Source organism: Sciurus vulgaris (assembly GCF_902686455.1).
Source record: "Sciurus vulgaris genome assembly, chromosome: 4".
Taxonomy (NCBI): Eukaryota; Metazoa; Chordata; class Mammalia; order Rodentia; family Sciuridae; genus Sciurus; species Sciurus vulgaris.
Genome location: NC_136464.1, coordinates 131609781 through 131626193, shown reverse-complemented (window position 1 = coordinate 131626193; position 16413 = coordinate 131609781). Strand labels below are relative to the sequence as shown.

Genomic DNA, 16413 nt, shown 5'->3' with positions numbered 1-16413 from the left:
CTAAGAAATTTTTCACGCTCTTTGAGTAATTTTACTTCTAGAATGCACACATAGGAAATAAGAAATACAATCAAAGGTTCATATACAAATATGTATCACTACAGCATTATTTTAAGGAGCTAGAACTGTAATGACCCTTAAATTTCCCAAAAGATGGGATAGATTAAATAAGTCCTAGTGCAACTGCATAAAAGGTTTGCTCTGCCCACACAACAAAAATCATGAGGTAAGGCAGTGAGAAAGGTTATTAGAATGAGCTAGAAAAGCAGGTGGCAGGGATTCTCATCCCTAAAGCTAACTTGATGGGAAGCTGATAGGAGATGGGTATCCCCAGAAAGGTAGGCACCTTTCTCACAGGTGTAGGTTTATGGCCCAGTGACATACATCTGATCTTAATTGCCTAGTCACAAGATGTTTTCGAGTTCTACAAATATCAAGAACAAAGATAACTACTTCCTCACACTATTATTGTCACTGATTAGTTTGCCCAAGTGCATGGACAGACTAGTAGGGAGAGCTACCAGAGGCCCTCTTGCTGACCACCAGACTCATGGTAATGAAGGAAAATATACTTCACTTGATTATTATGTAAGACAAGGGTCAGGTGAGGTTAGGTAGGGAGCTGGGCTGGAGATCTGGTCTCAATGCTTGGCTTCAATAACCCTGCCATAATGAACTATAATGACATGGCAAAATGTTTTACAATATTACATGAAAACAAAACTGTTGCACTTAAAATAGCATATGCAATAGAATTCCAACTATATAGTAATACATACATTTATAGAAAAAATAAGAGAGGAGCAATTGCTAATTTTATACATCTAGATTGTGGAGTTAGGGACTTTTATCATAATTTCATATATTTTCCCAGTCTTACATAAATACATATTTATTTTTATAATAAGAAATTTTTTTTAAAGTTATTAAGGATAATACGTTTAACAGTGAACAGAAAATATAAATAAGTTCCTGTTCAAACAAAAATATATTAGTCAAAAAATGAAAAACTGAAAAAGAATACTGTAAGCACAGACTTAAATAGGCTGGGTTTTTAGTGCACATTTTCAAGTATGTCAGAATATATTAAGCACATTATTCATTTGTTTTCTAATTCACATATATAAATTAACCAATCTCAAAAAGCTCCTTGGTTCTGTGAATTATTGATGTTGTCACCTGCTAGAGACTTAATTCCAAGAAAAATATACGAATCACTACATCACAAGCACAAATCCTTTTGACACAAATTCAATTTCTGTGGCAACAATAATATATTGACTTAGCTTTATTTTTCTATTTTATGACACATACTAATGGTAGAGATAAAAGAAATCTATCATTTTTCTTCATTGTAAATGTAAATGATATCATGCCATCTTGAGAAAGTTAAGGTAAATACCACTCACCACTTTCATTACCACTTGATAATCCCTTAATGTAAATGAGTACATAATGCCAAATATATAAGGAAAAAAAGGACAGGATTTTTCAAGCAAGGCCTATTTCATAATCCTAATTTTTTTCCTACTACACAATATAATTAGGCTGCCAACATGTGTAAGACATTATATTAAATACGAAGAGTAACCCGTCTCTAACCCTAGGAGCTTACAAAGAACTACAGGATAAGGAAACAAATAACCACAATGCAAGACAGTGGAATAAGCACCATAACAAGGTATTTTATGGTGATTGAAAGACTCTACCTGCTAATTACGTATACTTAAATACATGCTAATTAACATGCAAACATTATAGCAATGATCTAAAACCAAATTTTTTAGCCATGATTCAAATAAAACTTGCAATACAGAATCCATTCTTCTTACAGACTGATATTCCTAAAATATCCATTTGTGCAAATATTAAACATCACTATATTCTTGACAAGGCATCCATCAATAAATAAAACACATATCTGTCCTAGAGGAACTTTCTATTGGAAAAACAGGTAGTAAACACAAGTAACACAATTTACAGAGGATATTGAAAGGTGAGTACTGTGATAAAAATGAAAACTAGTGTAGACTAAGGGAAGTATGGAATTTAGGATGGAAGTGTTTGCAGATTGTAATTTTAATTACTGGGAATTGGGATAGGCCTAGGTTTCACTGAGAAAGTAGCACTTGAGCAAAGATCTGCTAGTAAGCTAAAGAGTTAGCTCTGTGGATATGGTGGGGGTCGGAGGATGGATGTAGGTGGGCAGACAGAACAGTCAGAACAAAGCTGTTAGGAAGGAGTTGCCTGGTGTTCAAGGAAAAATGACACCAGTGAGGCTCCTGCAGCAGGAGGAGACAGATCAGTACCAGACCACTTTAAGAACATAGGCTTTTATTCTTCTCAATGAATAGTCACATATTTTGTAAGTACAAAAAAAAATGATAAATTATCAACTTAAACAGTACATAACAGTCAAACTGGCTTATTAAACAATTACATGATGCAAGAGAGAAAGGTCTGTACTCAATCATTTACTTCAAGGCCCTTTAAGTGACTTGTTCAGTTTTGAGCCAGCAGGCATTTATTAGAAAGCACATATTAGAAATACTCCCAAAACACTGAGAACCACTCTTCAATATTTGAACAGTTAATTTTGTTAACTAGTTTTTAACATAGAATTAGTCTGAGAGGTGGAGTGAACAACCAATTTGTTTAAGGAATGGAGGATTAGAAAAACTGATTTACAACCATTTAAACATAACCTGAGGACTGGGGTTGTGGCTCAGTGGTAGCACTTGCCTAGCATGTGTGAGGCACTGGGTTCAATTCTCAGCACTACATATAAATAAAATAAAAACAAAGGTCTACCAACATCTAAAAGATTTTTAAAAAATAACCTGAGGGCCCTCAGAACTTTGAGCATCATCCCTGAGAAGTACTCTCTCAGAGAGCTGCACACAGCATAGTTCTTCAAGCTACATATGAGCTGGGCCTCAGGGACCCTCACAGAAAGTCTGGCACCAGCCTTGGCTGCCCCTCCTCCAGGCTCCTGTGATGGAGGACCCTCTCTTCCATGCAGTTGCTAATCCCTGTTACTTCAGTATCTCCAACTTGCCCTTCCCCTTGCAATAGTTCTGTAAGTGACACCCACATAAAATGGATCTACTACAGTTCCAATTTCTTGCCTGCCCCCAGTTGAGACACTGCCCCCGTCCCATTCCTATCCTGATGAGCCATAAGCTGCTTCTGTTACCCTACATGTCCTCCTGTTAACCCTTCAAACACCGTCAGCTTCAGGAAGGTTCTCTAACTTCCTCACATCAAGTGTGCCTCTCCTGGAAGTCTCATAAATTGTGGCAAAAGCAGTTACTGGTCAGAAACAGCCCGTAGGATTCTAGGTTCAAACTCAACTGAATTGGAACCTGGCTCTGATGGCCATCAAGGGGGGAGGCTTCGTAGAGACTTAAGTGAGAAGGTCATGCAAAGGACATGCCAACTAACCTGGGCTAAGGAGGCTCTCATCAACTTTTCCCCTTCCTTCCCACTAAGATTCCCAAGGTCATCATCACCTGGTTAAGGTGACTATGCAGTTTAATGTTTGTCTCATCTCTTCTTTCTTTTTTAATTCCTGCACCTACCATAGAACAGGGAATATTTTAGTCCAGTGGTGATTTTCAACCTGACTTCACATGTGAATCACCAAAAAGTGTTTCCTTCCTAATATACAGATGCCTGATTCACCAGACCAACAATCAGAATACCCAAAGGTAAGGCTTGCCCTGGATAATCCTAAAACTCTACCAGGTGACTCTAAGAAACAGAACCATTAGGGTTAGGGACTACTAAATTAGGGAGACTTTTAAGTTGCATCTTCTAAGACTATCATCATGGAATATGCAAAGGTACCCACACATAGCTATGGTAGACACCTATTGGTTTTTCTACCTCATGCACGCCATTCTTTGAGGGCCTAGGTTGCAGGTGTGGGCCCAACAGTCCAGACTTCTTTGTGTGTCAGCCCTGACCACAGCTGAACACACAGAATATAAACCCAAACAAAGCCAGCCAAATCCCTATTCTTCTGGAAACCTGGAGTTGAGATTCCAAGATAAAAATCAGTTTCTGTTCTAGCACAGACCAAGGGCACACTGTGTATGTCTGGAATTGCACGGCTTCAAACTTAGTGGGATGAAGTTATAAGTACTGGAAGCTATTTTATGCAGAGATACAACAATGGATCAAATGCCTAGTGGGAAGCAAAGTGAGACTGGAGAGAGAAAGAGAAAAGAACACACAGGAGAGGCTGCCAGCTTTCAGCTCTTGGTTCTAGTCCCACATGAGGGCAGGCTATATTAACATCAGTGTCCCCCTTTGTTTTTTAAAATTGCTTCCTCAAGTACATAATAGAAATACAGTTAATACTTCTTGTTTTGTAATTTCTCATTTATACTTTTTTAAAGTACCACAAACCTTATAACCATAAGCCACAAAAATAATCATGTTCTAACATGTCAATAAAAAAAAATTAACTCAAGTCAGAAATTATAGGGTAATAGCTAAGAAAATTTAACTGTTAATGTATTGATAAAGTTTGAACTTTTAAGAACTAAATTATCACTACGTTTTCTTGCATAATTGGATTAGTACTTCTATTACTATCCTCTAAATTGTTTTATCACTTAAAATGAAAGAAAAAGATTGCATAACTACAAAGTTAATGTCTGAAAATGTCAGAAAAATAACACTATACCAGCTCTTATGTAGTTCCAGTATTATCCATAAATGGGTTATATTTATATTCCTTTTAAAACTATTCACCAAGTTGGAGGCTTGCTAGGCCTGAGATGTAACGACCTACAAAACACAACACCTGCCTTGAAGGAGTGTACAATCCAATAAATTCTAGTAGAATATAAATAACCCAGGTCACTTTTTTTCCCCTTTTTAGGTGATTCAAAAACAAAAAACAAACAAACAAAAAAAAAAAACATAAAAATAATAATACATCAGTGACTGTCCTGGTAGGGCAATACAGGACACAAGGATTCCTCATTTTCATACTTTACTTTGCTGTTGTCAAACAAAAGAACTTGGAGATCAGTCTCCGAGTGGGACTAGATTCAGAGCAACCCAATACCATACCAAACGGTACTATGTAATACAGTGACAGAGAGAACTTTCAACACAGCATACAGCATGTTCTGTCACAAGTTTGGTTATGAATATATCAATTTCTAAAGTCAAACTATAAGCTCCATTAACTGTAGCCTACCTGCCTTTGACAATCTTCAAACAATGCCAAATGAAACGTCAGCGATAACTTTCTAGCATAACCCAAGCATATCTGCACCAGACTTTAAAAGTACAGTAGTTTCACATTGATTACTGCACTATCCAAACACACAAATAAAACAAATGAAGAGTTATGGGGGAGTCGGTAGCTTACGCCCACAGGCATGAGAAAACAACAAATTATCCCAATAACCTAGGGCAAATTGCCAAGGACTGCAGCTCGTCCAAGAATATGAAAATAATCCTCCTATTCCTGATTTTAACATTATTAATAATGTTTTCCTTAAACCTATCATTGAGGGTAGTTCCAAGGCTATAAAGATAGATGATCATCTTTGCCAGAATAAAAAGTCCACATTACTCTGCAGAAGTAAATCCTCATGTCACATATAACTAGTGACTATCAAAACGGACACACAAGAACAATATTTCCATCATCTCAGAAAGTTCTATTGAACAGCACTGACCTTGGTGGTAGTAAAGGCTAAAAGAAATGAATGAGCTCATGCTGAAAGGAGATATAAAGTAAAAAGAGAAGATCAAAGATAATACAGGTACACAGTAATTTTAAAAGGTAAAGGGATGAGCAAAGATCAGAAGAGAAGAACACTCTTATGGTCAAGGTTTCAAGGATGGGAATCAAATAAGACAAAGCTCAAAAAAATCAGCTACTGGGTTTGGCAATATGCTAAAAAAAGCAATTTCAGAGGAATGACAAAAGTGAAGGCAAGTTGAGGAACCAAAGAAAGGGGGCTCAATCCCCTCGACTAGTCCACCCTACACTTTACCAATGCTATCTACGAGAGGCAACAAGCTAAGGTGCTTACATGTTAACTCCCATTATAGCACATAGAACATCTTATCTAACCTATAAGTACAGTTGTTCTCATTTTTGTAACTGAAGGGGGAAAAAAGTTAACTCTGAGGTCACACAGCTATCAAAACACAGGAGCCTGGGTCAACAGAGCCTGAGTCCTTAAAGACTACAAAACAGGGACTCCCTAGTAAACCTTCCGAATACTGTTGGTTCACACCTCCCCTCCTCATACAGAGTGAATGTGAGTATCTTGACATCAAGGACCAAATTGCATCCACCTGTGCCATGATTGGTATTAAAGGGCATTCAAATATTTACTAAAAAAATGAAAACAATGAATTCATGGGAAGAGGCTAAAAGAGTAAGAAGCAGAACAAGGTGTTCAGAGGGGTCAAGGAAAGGTTAAGGAAAGGAGTTGTTTGGTTATCCCTCTGCTTTTTCTTTTATAATGAAAAACATTTAAGGACTCTAAAAGGATGGAGCCAGAAAAGAGTGAAGTATTCTTGATGGAATGTGACTGGGTCAAGAGCAGTGGTAAAGGGATTAACCTTGAACAAGAAAACAGGCGCTTCTTTTTTGGATATTAGAAGAGAAAAGATGAAGAAAATGGCTGTGGATATAAATGCCTACAGCAAGTTCAAGCAACAGAGCCTTTTTTTTTTTTGGAGGGGGAGTTTCTAAAAGAAATAAAAGTGAAGAGCCTGGGGTAACCATATCTAAGATCTTTTAAGTAAAAGCTGTGGTATACCTATTTGGGGAAAAGTGGGTGCTTAAGAAATACACACGGAATATAATTAGTAATATACAAAAGAAAATAAGTGTCACCATTGCCTCCGTGGGGTGGTAGCTTATTTGTGGTCTGGAATAGAATGGAGGCTCAGTGAATTTCCTACTTTTATGCTGTTGGACTTAAGAGGTGCAGACATTATTTTTTCAATTAAAAAAAAAATGTTATTGACAACAAAAGGGAATCAGGTCCATAGTAGGGTAAAGAGAGTGACAAAAGTTTAGCATAAAATGCTAGTAAAAAGTCAGGGCCATTATACTCCATTTCTAGAGCCAGACTGCCAGTGTTCACATCCATCAGCTCTAGCCCCTGCTGTGGCAGCTGGGGAAGTTCCCTAACCTTTCTCAGTTCCATCAAGTGCAAGAAATGGGCAGTAAGAGTACCACTTCAAAGTCCTGAGGATGAAGTGATTAAAACAGCGCCCACCCACTGTGAGAACTGAATGAACAGGGCTATTGTGATGATGATCATCTAACCCACAGACCAAGGGCATCAGTTCACACAGCTGAGAGGGATTCCACAAGGACACAGCAGCCCAGTTCAGCCAGAGAAGTCTGCCACATTGCTCCAAGCTTAGATATCTGAGCCAACAAGATAAGGTGGCCAAAGGTCATCTATTTATATTCTACCTTAGGTGAGGATGGAGGAGGTGAGTTTCAAGTCATCCTGGTTAAAAGGAAGCCCCAGGGTGACTTTCGTGGAGTGAAAGAGAGGCAAGGTCAAGGGAGCTAGAGGCTGAGATGAAACAGAAAGCATGGGAATATGTCCAGGGACCAAACCTCTTGGTGTGTCTCTCATGCCAATGAAGGGAAGGGTCCCTGGACACAATCCCTGTGTCCAGCAGGAAGTAAGTAATGAGGAGAAAAAGAGATGGAAAGCAGGAGAAAGGTCAAAATGCCATCAAATAATTGGGATCCTGTAACATTCCCTTCAAGATGACTGCCCTAGAGAATTTTAAAGAGCATTGATGAGATCTCCCCTACTTGGGAGTCCATCAAAGAACCACAAACATTAAACTAGTAAAAGCTGTCACATATTAACTGTTAGACACTAGGCCTAACCTACTGTCATACACATTAGTTCACCTAATCCCCACAAAAATCTATAAGAATAGATATGGATTATTCCCATTTTTTTTTTTTTTTGGATTTTTTTTTTTGGATTATTCCCATTTAACTGAGGTACAGGTACTGATTAATTTGGCCAAGGATATACAGTCATAATGAATCCAACCTAAGCCCATTCATCATTATGTTAAGGGGTGGGGCTCTAAAGTCACACTGCCAGGCCCAATCATTCAAAGATCCAGATGTGTTTCTGGCAGTCTTCACATGTCCTTACCCACCATCACTGGGATCTTTTATAAAAAAAAGAAACGGACATTTATGGTACATAAATAACACTTAAATTACTCTTGAATGAATTAATGAACCAGGCAGTACAAAGTTACAAGAGGAATTTGGCATAGTTTACCAAATTAGTCAAGCATTCAGATTCCTACTGTAAACACAAGCCTAAACCAGCCACCACAGAAAAACTGACCTCCAAAAGCTATTATAAACATATTCATAAAATAACTAAAAGCAGGATCAAAACAACCTCAATAAAAGAAAACCCTCAGAAGAGAGGCTAAATGATGTCAGAGCAGTTTTAACTGAAGACAATCACCTTTTATAAAAAAAAAAATGAAACTGTCACTTTGAATTTCTGAATGTAGATTTTATATATACTCCATTTCTCATGTTCATATCCCAAGTTGTCCATTTTTTCACTAAAAATGAATTGCAATTGTTATTATGTTATGAATAGAATTTTATCCAAAATGTCAATAAACAAAAACAGTTTAATTCTTAAGTCCATAATTAATGTGACCAATATGCAAATCTTTTATTTAAAAACTGAACATTACAAAGTTTTTATTTTAGGACACCCAAATAAACAGTTCACCTTGGAAAAAATGTAGCAGTTTAAGAGATAAACCCCCCATATCCTGGGAAGATAACTTCTCGATAAAAGTGGCTAAATTAATGCAAAATTATGGATCTCACAAATAATCCAAGTATGTAAGGGTTTCAAGAAATTCTGCACTACAATTCTTGGAGTGAGCTGTGGTACTCAGGTTATTCAGTCATCTTTAAACCATAACAGCATGACTTCAACCACAATTGCTTGGTTAAACCCCAAGTCCCTCAACACAGAGGGAGCTCTTATACAACATATCAAATCACCCTAGGGCCTCCTTTCTTTCCAGTACTTAAGAATGCACAATACTTAAAGATGATGAGATTATAAAGCTATTGGCTACTAATTCCATTCACTGATTGACTGCTAGGGAACATAGATGATAAAATACATATCCTTTAAAAAATTAAAATTAAAAAAAAAAGAAATGAATAACAAAGATTAAATAGAGATTTTTTTTAAAGGCATTGCAATAGAATTTACGAATTTTCATTTCTTAAACTTATTGGTGAGAATACAGTATTTCCCCTTTCTATGATAAATGGAAATTTCAAAATGACACTGTTCAGGAAACACACCCACAACTATGGAAATTTAAATTTCAAGAGAAAAGTGTGTATAAAGGCTGTTAGTGCCAGTTCTGATTTTTATGCTTTCTCAACATTTTCATACTATTTACTAAAAAGTGTTAACATGTGGCTGACTTCTTCATATAAACAGATTTATAACAGTTCACTCCTGCACCCATGATCTCAAGTTAAGACCCTAAGAAAAGGCCACATTTGAAGGCAGACCTCTACCAACCTTATGAGACTGTCTTCGGATTCATATTCCTACACTCTGGGATTATATTTCCATTCCAGAATCAAGCTGACAAAAGGGAAAATAGCTAAATTTAAACATATTTCCCACTATTAAATCCAATAATGGTGACTTAATTTCAGCAAAACATCATCATCAATCACATTAAATTAATGGAGGTGTTAATTTGAATTTTACTGGTTTTATAGTTTTGTTTTGGATTTTATATGGAAATCTGGTTTAGCTTTTTGGTTGTAAAAGATCCATAAACACAGAGTCATACTTAGTTTTATATCTATACATAGATTAATAATATTTTTATTATCATCCAAGTATAGACTGGAGTATCACAAGATTTTTTTTCTAAGATTGAGTTTGTTTCCTATGTAGGTTCTTTTTTCTATGTTTCATTTATATGCAAGCTTCACAGTTCAATGAACCCCATTATACAAATAAAGAACATACCCCTCAGAAAAATTTTATAGACACTTGCTCTATTCATTCAGCCATCAGATCAGAATTCTACATCAATCCAAATGTCACGACCTATCTGAGAATACCCCAGTTCTGCCTCCACCACACCAAGAGATAAAATCCTGGCTCAATTAAGATTTCCCAGTATGTTATTCATATATCAAATATATGTTCCCACTTCCTTACAGTATACGCAAATATTGTACTGATGTTTTACTACTAAGATGACAACGAAAATAGCAATCCTATAAATGGCAAATATTAATATATAGGTTACAATGAGTCAAGTGCTATTCTAGCCATTGACACACTGACATGTTAACTTTTAATCTGCATAATAGCCCCATTTTACACATGAGGAAAGAGGCACAGTAAGAAGTTAAGCAATTGGGCAAGTTCAGCTATTGGTGACATAGCTGGACACAAGACCTGGGAATGGTACAAGTCATTGCCCTTAAATGTTATTCATAATGGCCTCTTCTACAAGAAACTCTAAGAAAGGATGGCAGTCTTGTGAAAAATAAAATCTATGGCAAGCATTTCCAAATAGTTTTCACTAACTAGTCAGTAACTTGAATGTTTCAGAATCAGAAATTAACTTATTTAAACTCTTAAATTCTCCCATAATAATGACCATTTGATTTGCTATTTGAGAAAAAATTACTCCCAATGGTAAGGTATTTCAATGCCATCCTGCTGCTAGTGAGAAAACCGTTACCTTTGTAGATCCTGTTCAAAGAAAGCCCATGCTTTGATCCTTAATATCCCATGAAGTAAAAGGTTATGCTTAATCTATATTTTATAGATCTAAAAGTCAAATTAGTGTCTGAGATAAACAAGAAAGAGTGTGATGGTAAGCATATTCTTTAGCATTCATATGCTTCCTGGTTTAGAGGATACTATGTGCTGAGTTAAAGACAATTACATTAGTGTAATACGTAGCAGTTTTTTCTTGTATTATTCTGCAAGCATAAACAAGTTATATACATGTTAATTTACATTCTATATAAAAAGCCAATTTTAAATCCAATTTATAAGGCAATAAATATATAAAGATTCTAGGACACAGCAATAAAGTTATGCCATAAAGTAGAGTTAATTTCAGACAACAATAATAAAAGCATGACAAATTTTAGCATTCTACCAACTGCATAAAGGTGTTTCAGGTAACATCTGTTCAGAAGCAATTGCTACAAGATAGACTAGATGAGATGCAAGGTTTCACAGTGTAATAAATGTATGTCAGTTTGCCTGCTTCATAATTAAAGACATGGGTCTTTTAAAAAAGCAATTAAGCCTTGCTCTAAATCTGAGACAATCATCCCTATCCCCATGCCTTTTTACCCTCAAAGACCCAGAGTAGTTCAGAAGTATTAAATAACATATATCCGTTTTTAGCATCTAAATGTACTACCCAAAAAAGTCACTTGAGGTACATTCTTATGATAGATCATATGTTAAGACAATTTTTTTTTTGTTTTATTAGGAATGATAGAAAAGAAAGTATGGGAAATTTCAGAGCCATTTCTTAGAAGAGTGGCCTAAATAAATGATTTTACCTTCAACTAAAGGTTACTATGTCTGAGATGTTAGGTAGAATTTTGGCATGAATAAAATCAGGGAGCTGATGCCTTCAACTAAGAACACTCAATTCTTGACAGACTAACTCTAGGACAACTGAAAGCATCAGTTTAGCTGAGAAGTAAAGGAATAATTAAAAAAAAAAAAAGCATATGAAAAGCAGCTTCATCTTTTCTCAGCTTTGATAGCAACTATAAAAATGATACAGCACACAAAAGTCAAATAAAAGTTTAGACTCTTATCCCAGTCATTTTTCACTTTTTGATTATATTTGGTTATTCTGTATCTTCCCAAATTACAAAACATCCAAAAAATTCAAGTGATACAAGGAAGAGAGTTAAACAAATCTGATATTTCTCCTAAGACCTCGTAAGGTGGTCAGTCATCCCGGTAGCTATACTACCTGCTTAGTTTCCTATGGCAGCTGTAAGAAATTACCACAAATCTGATGGTTCAAAATACTGGAAATTCATTCTCTCAATTCTGGAGGCCAGAAGTCCCAAATCATTTTTCTGAGCCAAAATCAAGGTGTGGGTGGGGCTGCTTGACTGTGGAAGAACTACTGCTTCACTCTTATACCCTCTGATAACCCATCTCTACCTCTGCAACCGCAGAAGGATATATGTGTGTGCACTTAGGACCCACATTGACACCCAGACTAATCTGCACTTTTTTTTTTTTTTTTTATCCTTAACCATGTCTGAAAAGTCCATTATTTGCCATATCAAGTAACATTCTCAGGTTCCCAGGATTAAGGAGTGGCTATCTTTTGGAAATCACTACTCAGTCTACTTACACCTGCCTCAAAATACTCAAAGCAATTAGGCAAGGATGCACTAATCTCATCAAGCCTACTTTGATTTCAACTTTAAATTCCCACTTCAGTAAACAAAAGGTCTTCAACCTTATACCTCTTTCACAGCCTGCATATTAGCAGGAAATCACTAATTCTATATTCATTAAAGGCATTATGCCAGGTGTGGTGGTGCATACCTGTAATTCCAGCAATGCAGGAAGCTGCCACTGGAGCATTGCAAGTTGGAGGCCAGCCTTGGCAACTTATCAATATCCTGTCTCAAAATTTTAAAGAAAAAAAAAAAAAAAAAAAAAAAAAAAGCTGGGATGTTGCTTAGTGGTAGAGCACCCAGCGGTTCAATCCCTGGTATGGGGGGGGGGGGGGAGCATCACTAATTATTGTTAATGGTTCTTAGGTGAGACAAGCAATGAAGATTAAAATTTCCAGTAGCTATGAAAGAGTAATACAGGACAGTGATTAAGGATCACGATCAAAGCTGTGTGACCTCAGGCAGTCTCTTCATATAGTAAACACAAATAATATAAAATTTGTGAGAAGTCATGGACTTGAATTGACCACCTGCACAGAGCCTAACAGACCAAACCAATATAGTTTAGTCATAGTAACTTGAGTTTGGCAGGTTGCAGAAGGTCAGACAGCCAGTTAACTAATGAGGCTATCACCAACTGTTAAGCTTAACTTAACCAAATGACCAGTTTGATTGACTGGGCCGTCACCAACTAAATTGTTCTCCATGACCTTGCTATGTTCCTATAAATTCTGACTAATCACAACATTAGTTGGAGTTCTCAGAACTATCTCTGGTTCTGGGAAATGTTCAATTTGCATATCATTCTTAGTTTGCTTTGCTCAAATAAAGAGGGCTGCAGACAAAATCAGCTACTCAGGAGGCAGCCTTCAGGTTGGGAGACTTAGCCTTAGGCCAGAAACTGAGGTAAAGCTAAGCCTGGACCTCCGACCCTTCTTAAGAATACCAGTTCAGGGGTGTGGTTGAGGCTCAGTGGTAGAGCACTTGCCTAGCATATAAGAGGCACTAGGTTCGGTCCTCAGCACCACATAAAAAAATAAATAAAGGTATTGTGTCCATCTATAACTAAAAATATTGGGGGGAAAAAAAAAGAATATCATTTCAAAAAAGATGATCCAAAATTAGCAGCATGTTCAGGCTCCTGGCAGAAACATTCTAAATATCTCATTAGAAAAGCATTCCCAGGGGCTGAGGGTAGAGCACTCACCTAGTACAGTATGAGATACTAGATTTGGTTCCCCAAAAAACAAGAAAGAAAATTGTCCTGTTTAAGCCTCTGGAATCCTACAGGTTAAGATAAAGCAATTAACTTACAAAGATCAAGAGGAGTTAGCCACCATGAGGCCAAGTCAATGTAGACAATCCAAAGACTGCACAAACCAGGACTCTCATATAAAGACTAGTAATAGACAAGTACAATTTTTTAAAGGGCAAATTTGAAAAGGAAGCAAATAAAACTGATCAAAATAAAAGATTGCTAAAATCAATCATTCAGGACAAATTAAATAGCAGATCTAATCTAATTATCAGAACTGATGACAGAATTGGAATTGGTGAACTAGAAGATACATTGAAAGATATTCATGTAAGTATAAATCTAAATTAATGTCAGAGATCACCATGAGTACAAATTACTTCTAAATTATGAAATCGTCATTCAAATCAAATCCCATCCACACAGTACTTTAGATGTGGTTATTCATTTTAGAGCTAACAAGTATTGGGTTTTAGATGTCTTTTCATCACCCTTTTAACAAAATGGTGTGCTGCAAAATGCAATGTGGCACACCTAAGAAATGAAAAACAGAAACTAGAACCCAAGTCACGTGATATAGACTTCAATGACACTAAACATAAATATTGATTTAGGTTCTGTTTTCACAACCTCCTTGCTGGGAATTAGTCATGGAAAATAACATCTCCCATGTTTCATATGAACCACTAGAGTCAAGACAAAATAGAATGATTTTTTTTTTTTTTTTTTTTTTTTCTGTACCAGGGATTTGAACCCAGAGGTCCTCAACCACTGAGTCACATCCCCAGTTCTTTTTATGTTTTTGAGACAGGGTCTCACTAAATCATTTGGGACCTCTCCAAATTGCTGTGGCTGACTTTGAACTTGGGATACTCCTGCTCAACCTCCCAAGTGCTGAGGTTACAGGCATGCACCACCATGCTGAGCTAGAATGAAATTATTCACCCAGGAGTAAATTATAAGAGGAAGTCATTATGGATTCTTCTCATATTGGGCAGAATCTTTCATTGACAAATTAACTCTCTCCTACTCTTCAAATGTGTCAAGATAACAATGATCAGGTACAGCCTTGGCCATTTTGATACTTAATTTAGTATAATTAATTCCCATTATTCTTCATTTTCAATATTCTGATGTATCTCATAGCTGTGCTCTCAGTTGTTTTTGTTGTTGTTTTCGGTTTTTTTGTAGGACTGGAGATTGAACCCAGGGCCTTGCACATGATGGGCAAGCATTTTTCCAATGAGCAATATCCCCAGTCCTTTTTATTTTGAGACATGGTCTTGAGCCCAGGCTGGCCTGGAACTCTTGATCCTCCTCCTTCAGCCTCCAGAGGAGGTACGATGACAGGCCTGTGTCTGAGGGAAGGCTCAACTATTATTTTTAATGAATCTTTTCTATTTTTAACTAAATGTCATATTTAGCACCTAGTTCACAAATCATTATTCCCTTAATTTGTTCATCATGAGGCAAATTACTCAAGTTTTACTTGTCAACATATGGCAAATGCTGTACTATGACTATAAAAAAATGTTTTGCCATGCTTTTAAGTGAATGAGGAGGTTAATATTACACTATCAATTCAGTTAGACCAGACCCAAATCTATCAATCTTTTAAGAGTTATTTACACACATACACACAACCAAATAAAACAATCACTAGTCTTTCAATAGCTAAGACAAAACTTCCAAGGTGCTAATCATGACGCTTCTCTTGTTAAAGTTAGTAAAGCAAACCAGACAGTAAGTTTCAAATACTTGGACTTTTTGCCAAACTAAACAAAACATTCTTTAGCAGTGACCACATGGCCCGCCAAGTTTTAAAACGAGCTGTTTTTACTTGGAAACATTCATCTACCTTAAAAAGTTCTTATTGAATTAAAACATTAAGCAGAAAAAAAAAAAAATACTACTACGTAAAAGTTCACTGTCTTATACCCTCTTGCACTAAGGAAAGGGAGGAGTTCGATTTGCCTTAAAAAAATAAATAAAAATGCAATGTTCACCTAGATGACGTCAACACATACATATTTGAACTGATTTACCTGTCGGCTTTAAGGAAATGTGGGCCAGAACAAATATCCGTACTTTTGTCAAAATATCCTAACAGAATTGGACCCTGTCATGGTCCATCTATGAAGATCAGCAGCTCTAGTATCTAGAACAAAATTTAGTCCCTAGTCCCTGTGTGCCCAACCTGGGCTATAAGCCAAGTCTAAGTTGAACGAGCTGGAAGGGTGCGGGGACTGGGCCGCAGCACCTGGGTGAGGCGAGAGCAGCCGCACCCCTGCTGTAGGCGATACTTACAAATTTGGGGCGTTTCTCCCCAGGCTCCTCCGGGCCGCGGGGCAACGGAGGGTGTTGGGAGCACTTCTTGCGCTGCATTTTGCTCTCCCGGCAGCTGCGAAGCGAGGCAGAGGAGGGATAGGGGGCCCCGGCGGCGGAGCCATGGGCTGGGTGGTGCTGTCGCGGCCGGTGCCGCTCCATCTTTCCGCACAGCACCCGGACCGAGAAGGCAATCCTCCCGCAAGCCACAATCGGAGCCCAGAGATCTGGGTGGGATCGCTTTCCCGGTTCCGCCGCCCACGCCGTTAACCCAGCCCAGGCCAACCGCTGCAGCACTGGCCGGCGCCAACACATCCGAAATCTCCCGCCA

General features: G+C 37.3%; 1 protein-coding gene across 1 annotated transcript in view; it reads right to left on the bottom strand.

The window, feature by feature from the left end:
- Positions 1-16413, bottom strand: part of DIAPH3 (diaphanous related formin 3) — a 495179-nt gene extending 478766 nt beyond the window's left edge. Inside the window, exon 1 of the mRNA XM_079137635.1 lies at positions 16065-16413. Coding sequence (XP_078993761.1) covers positions 16065-16397 — 333 coding nt within the window. The 5' untranslated portion in view covers positions 16398-16413. The remainder of the gene's footprint in view (positions 1-16064) is intronic.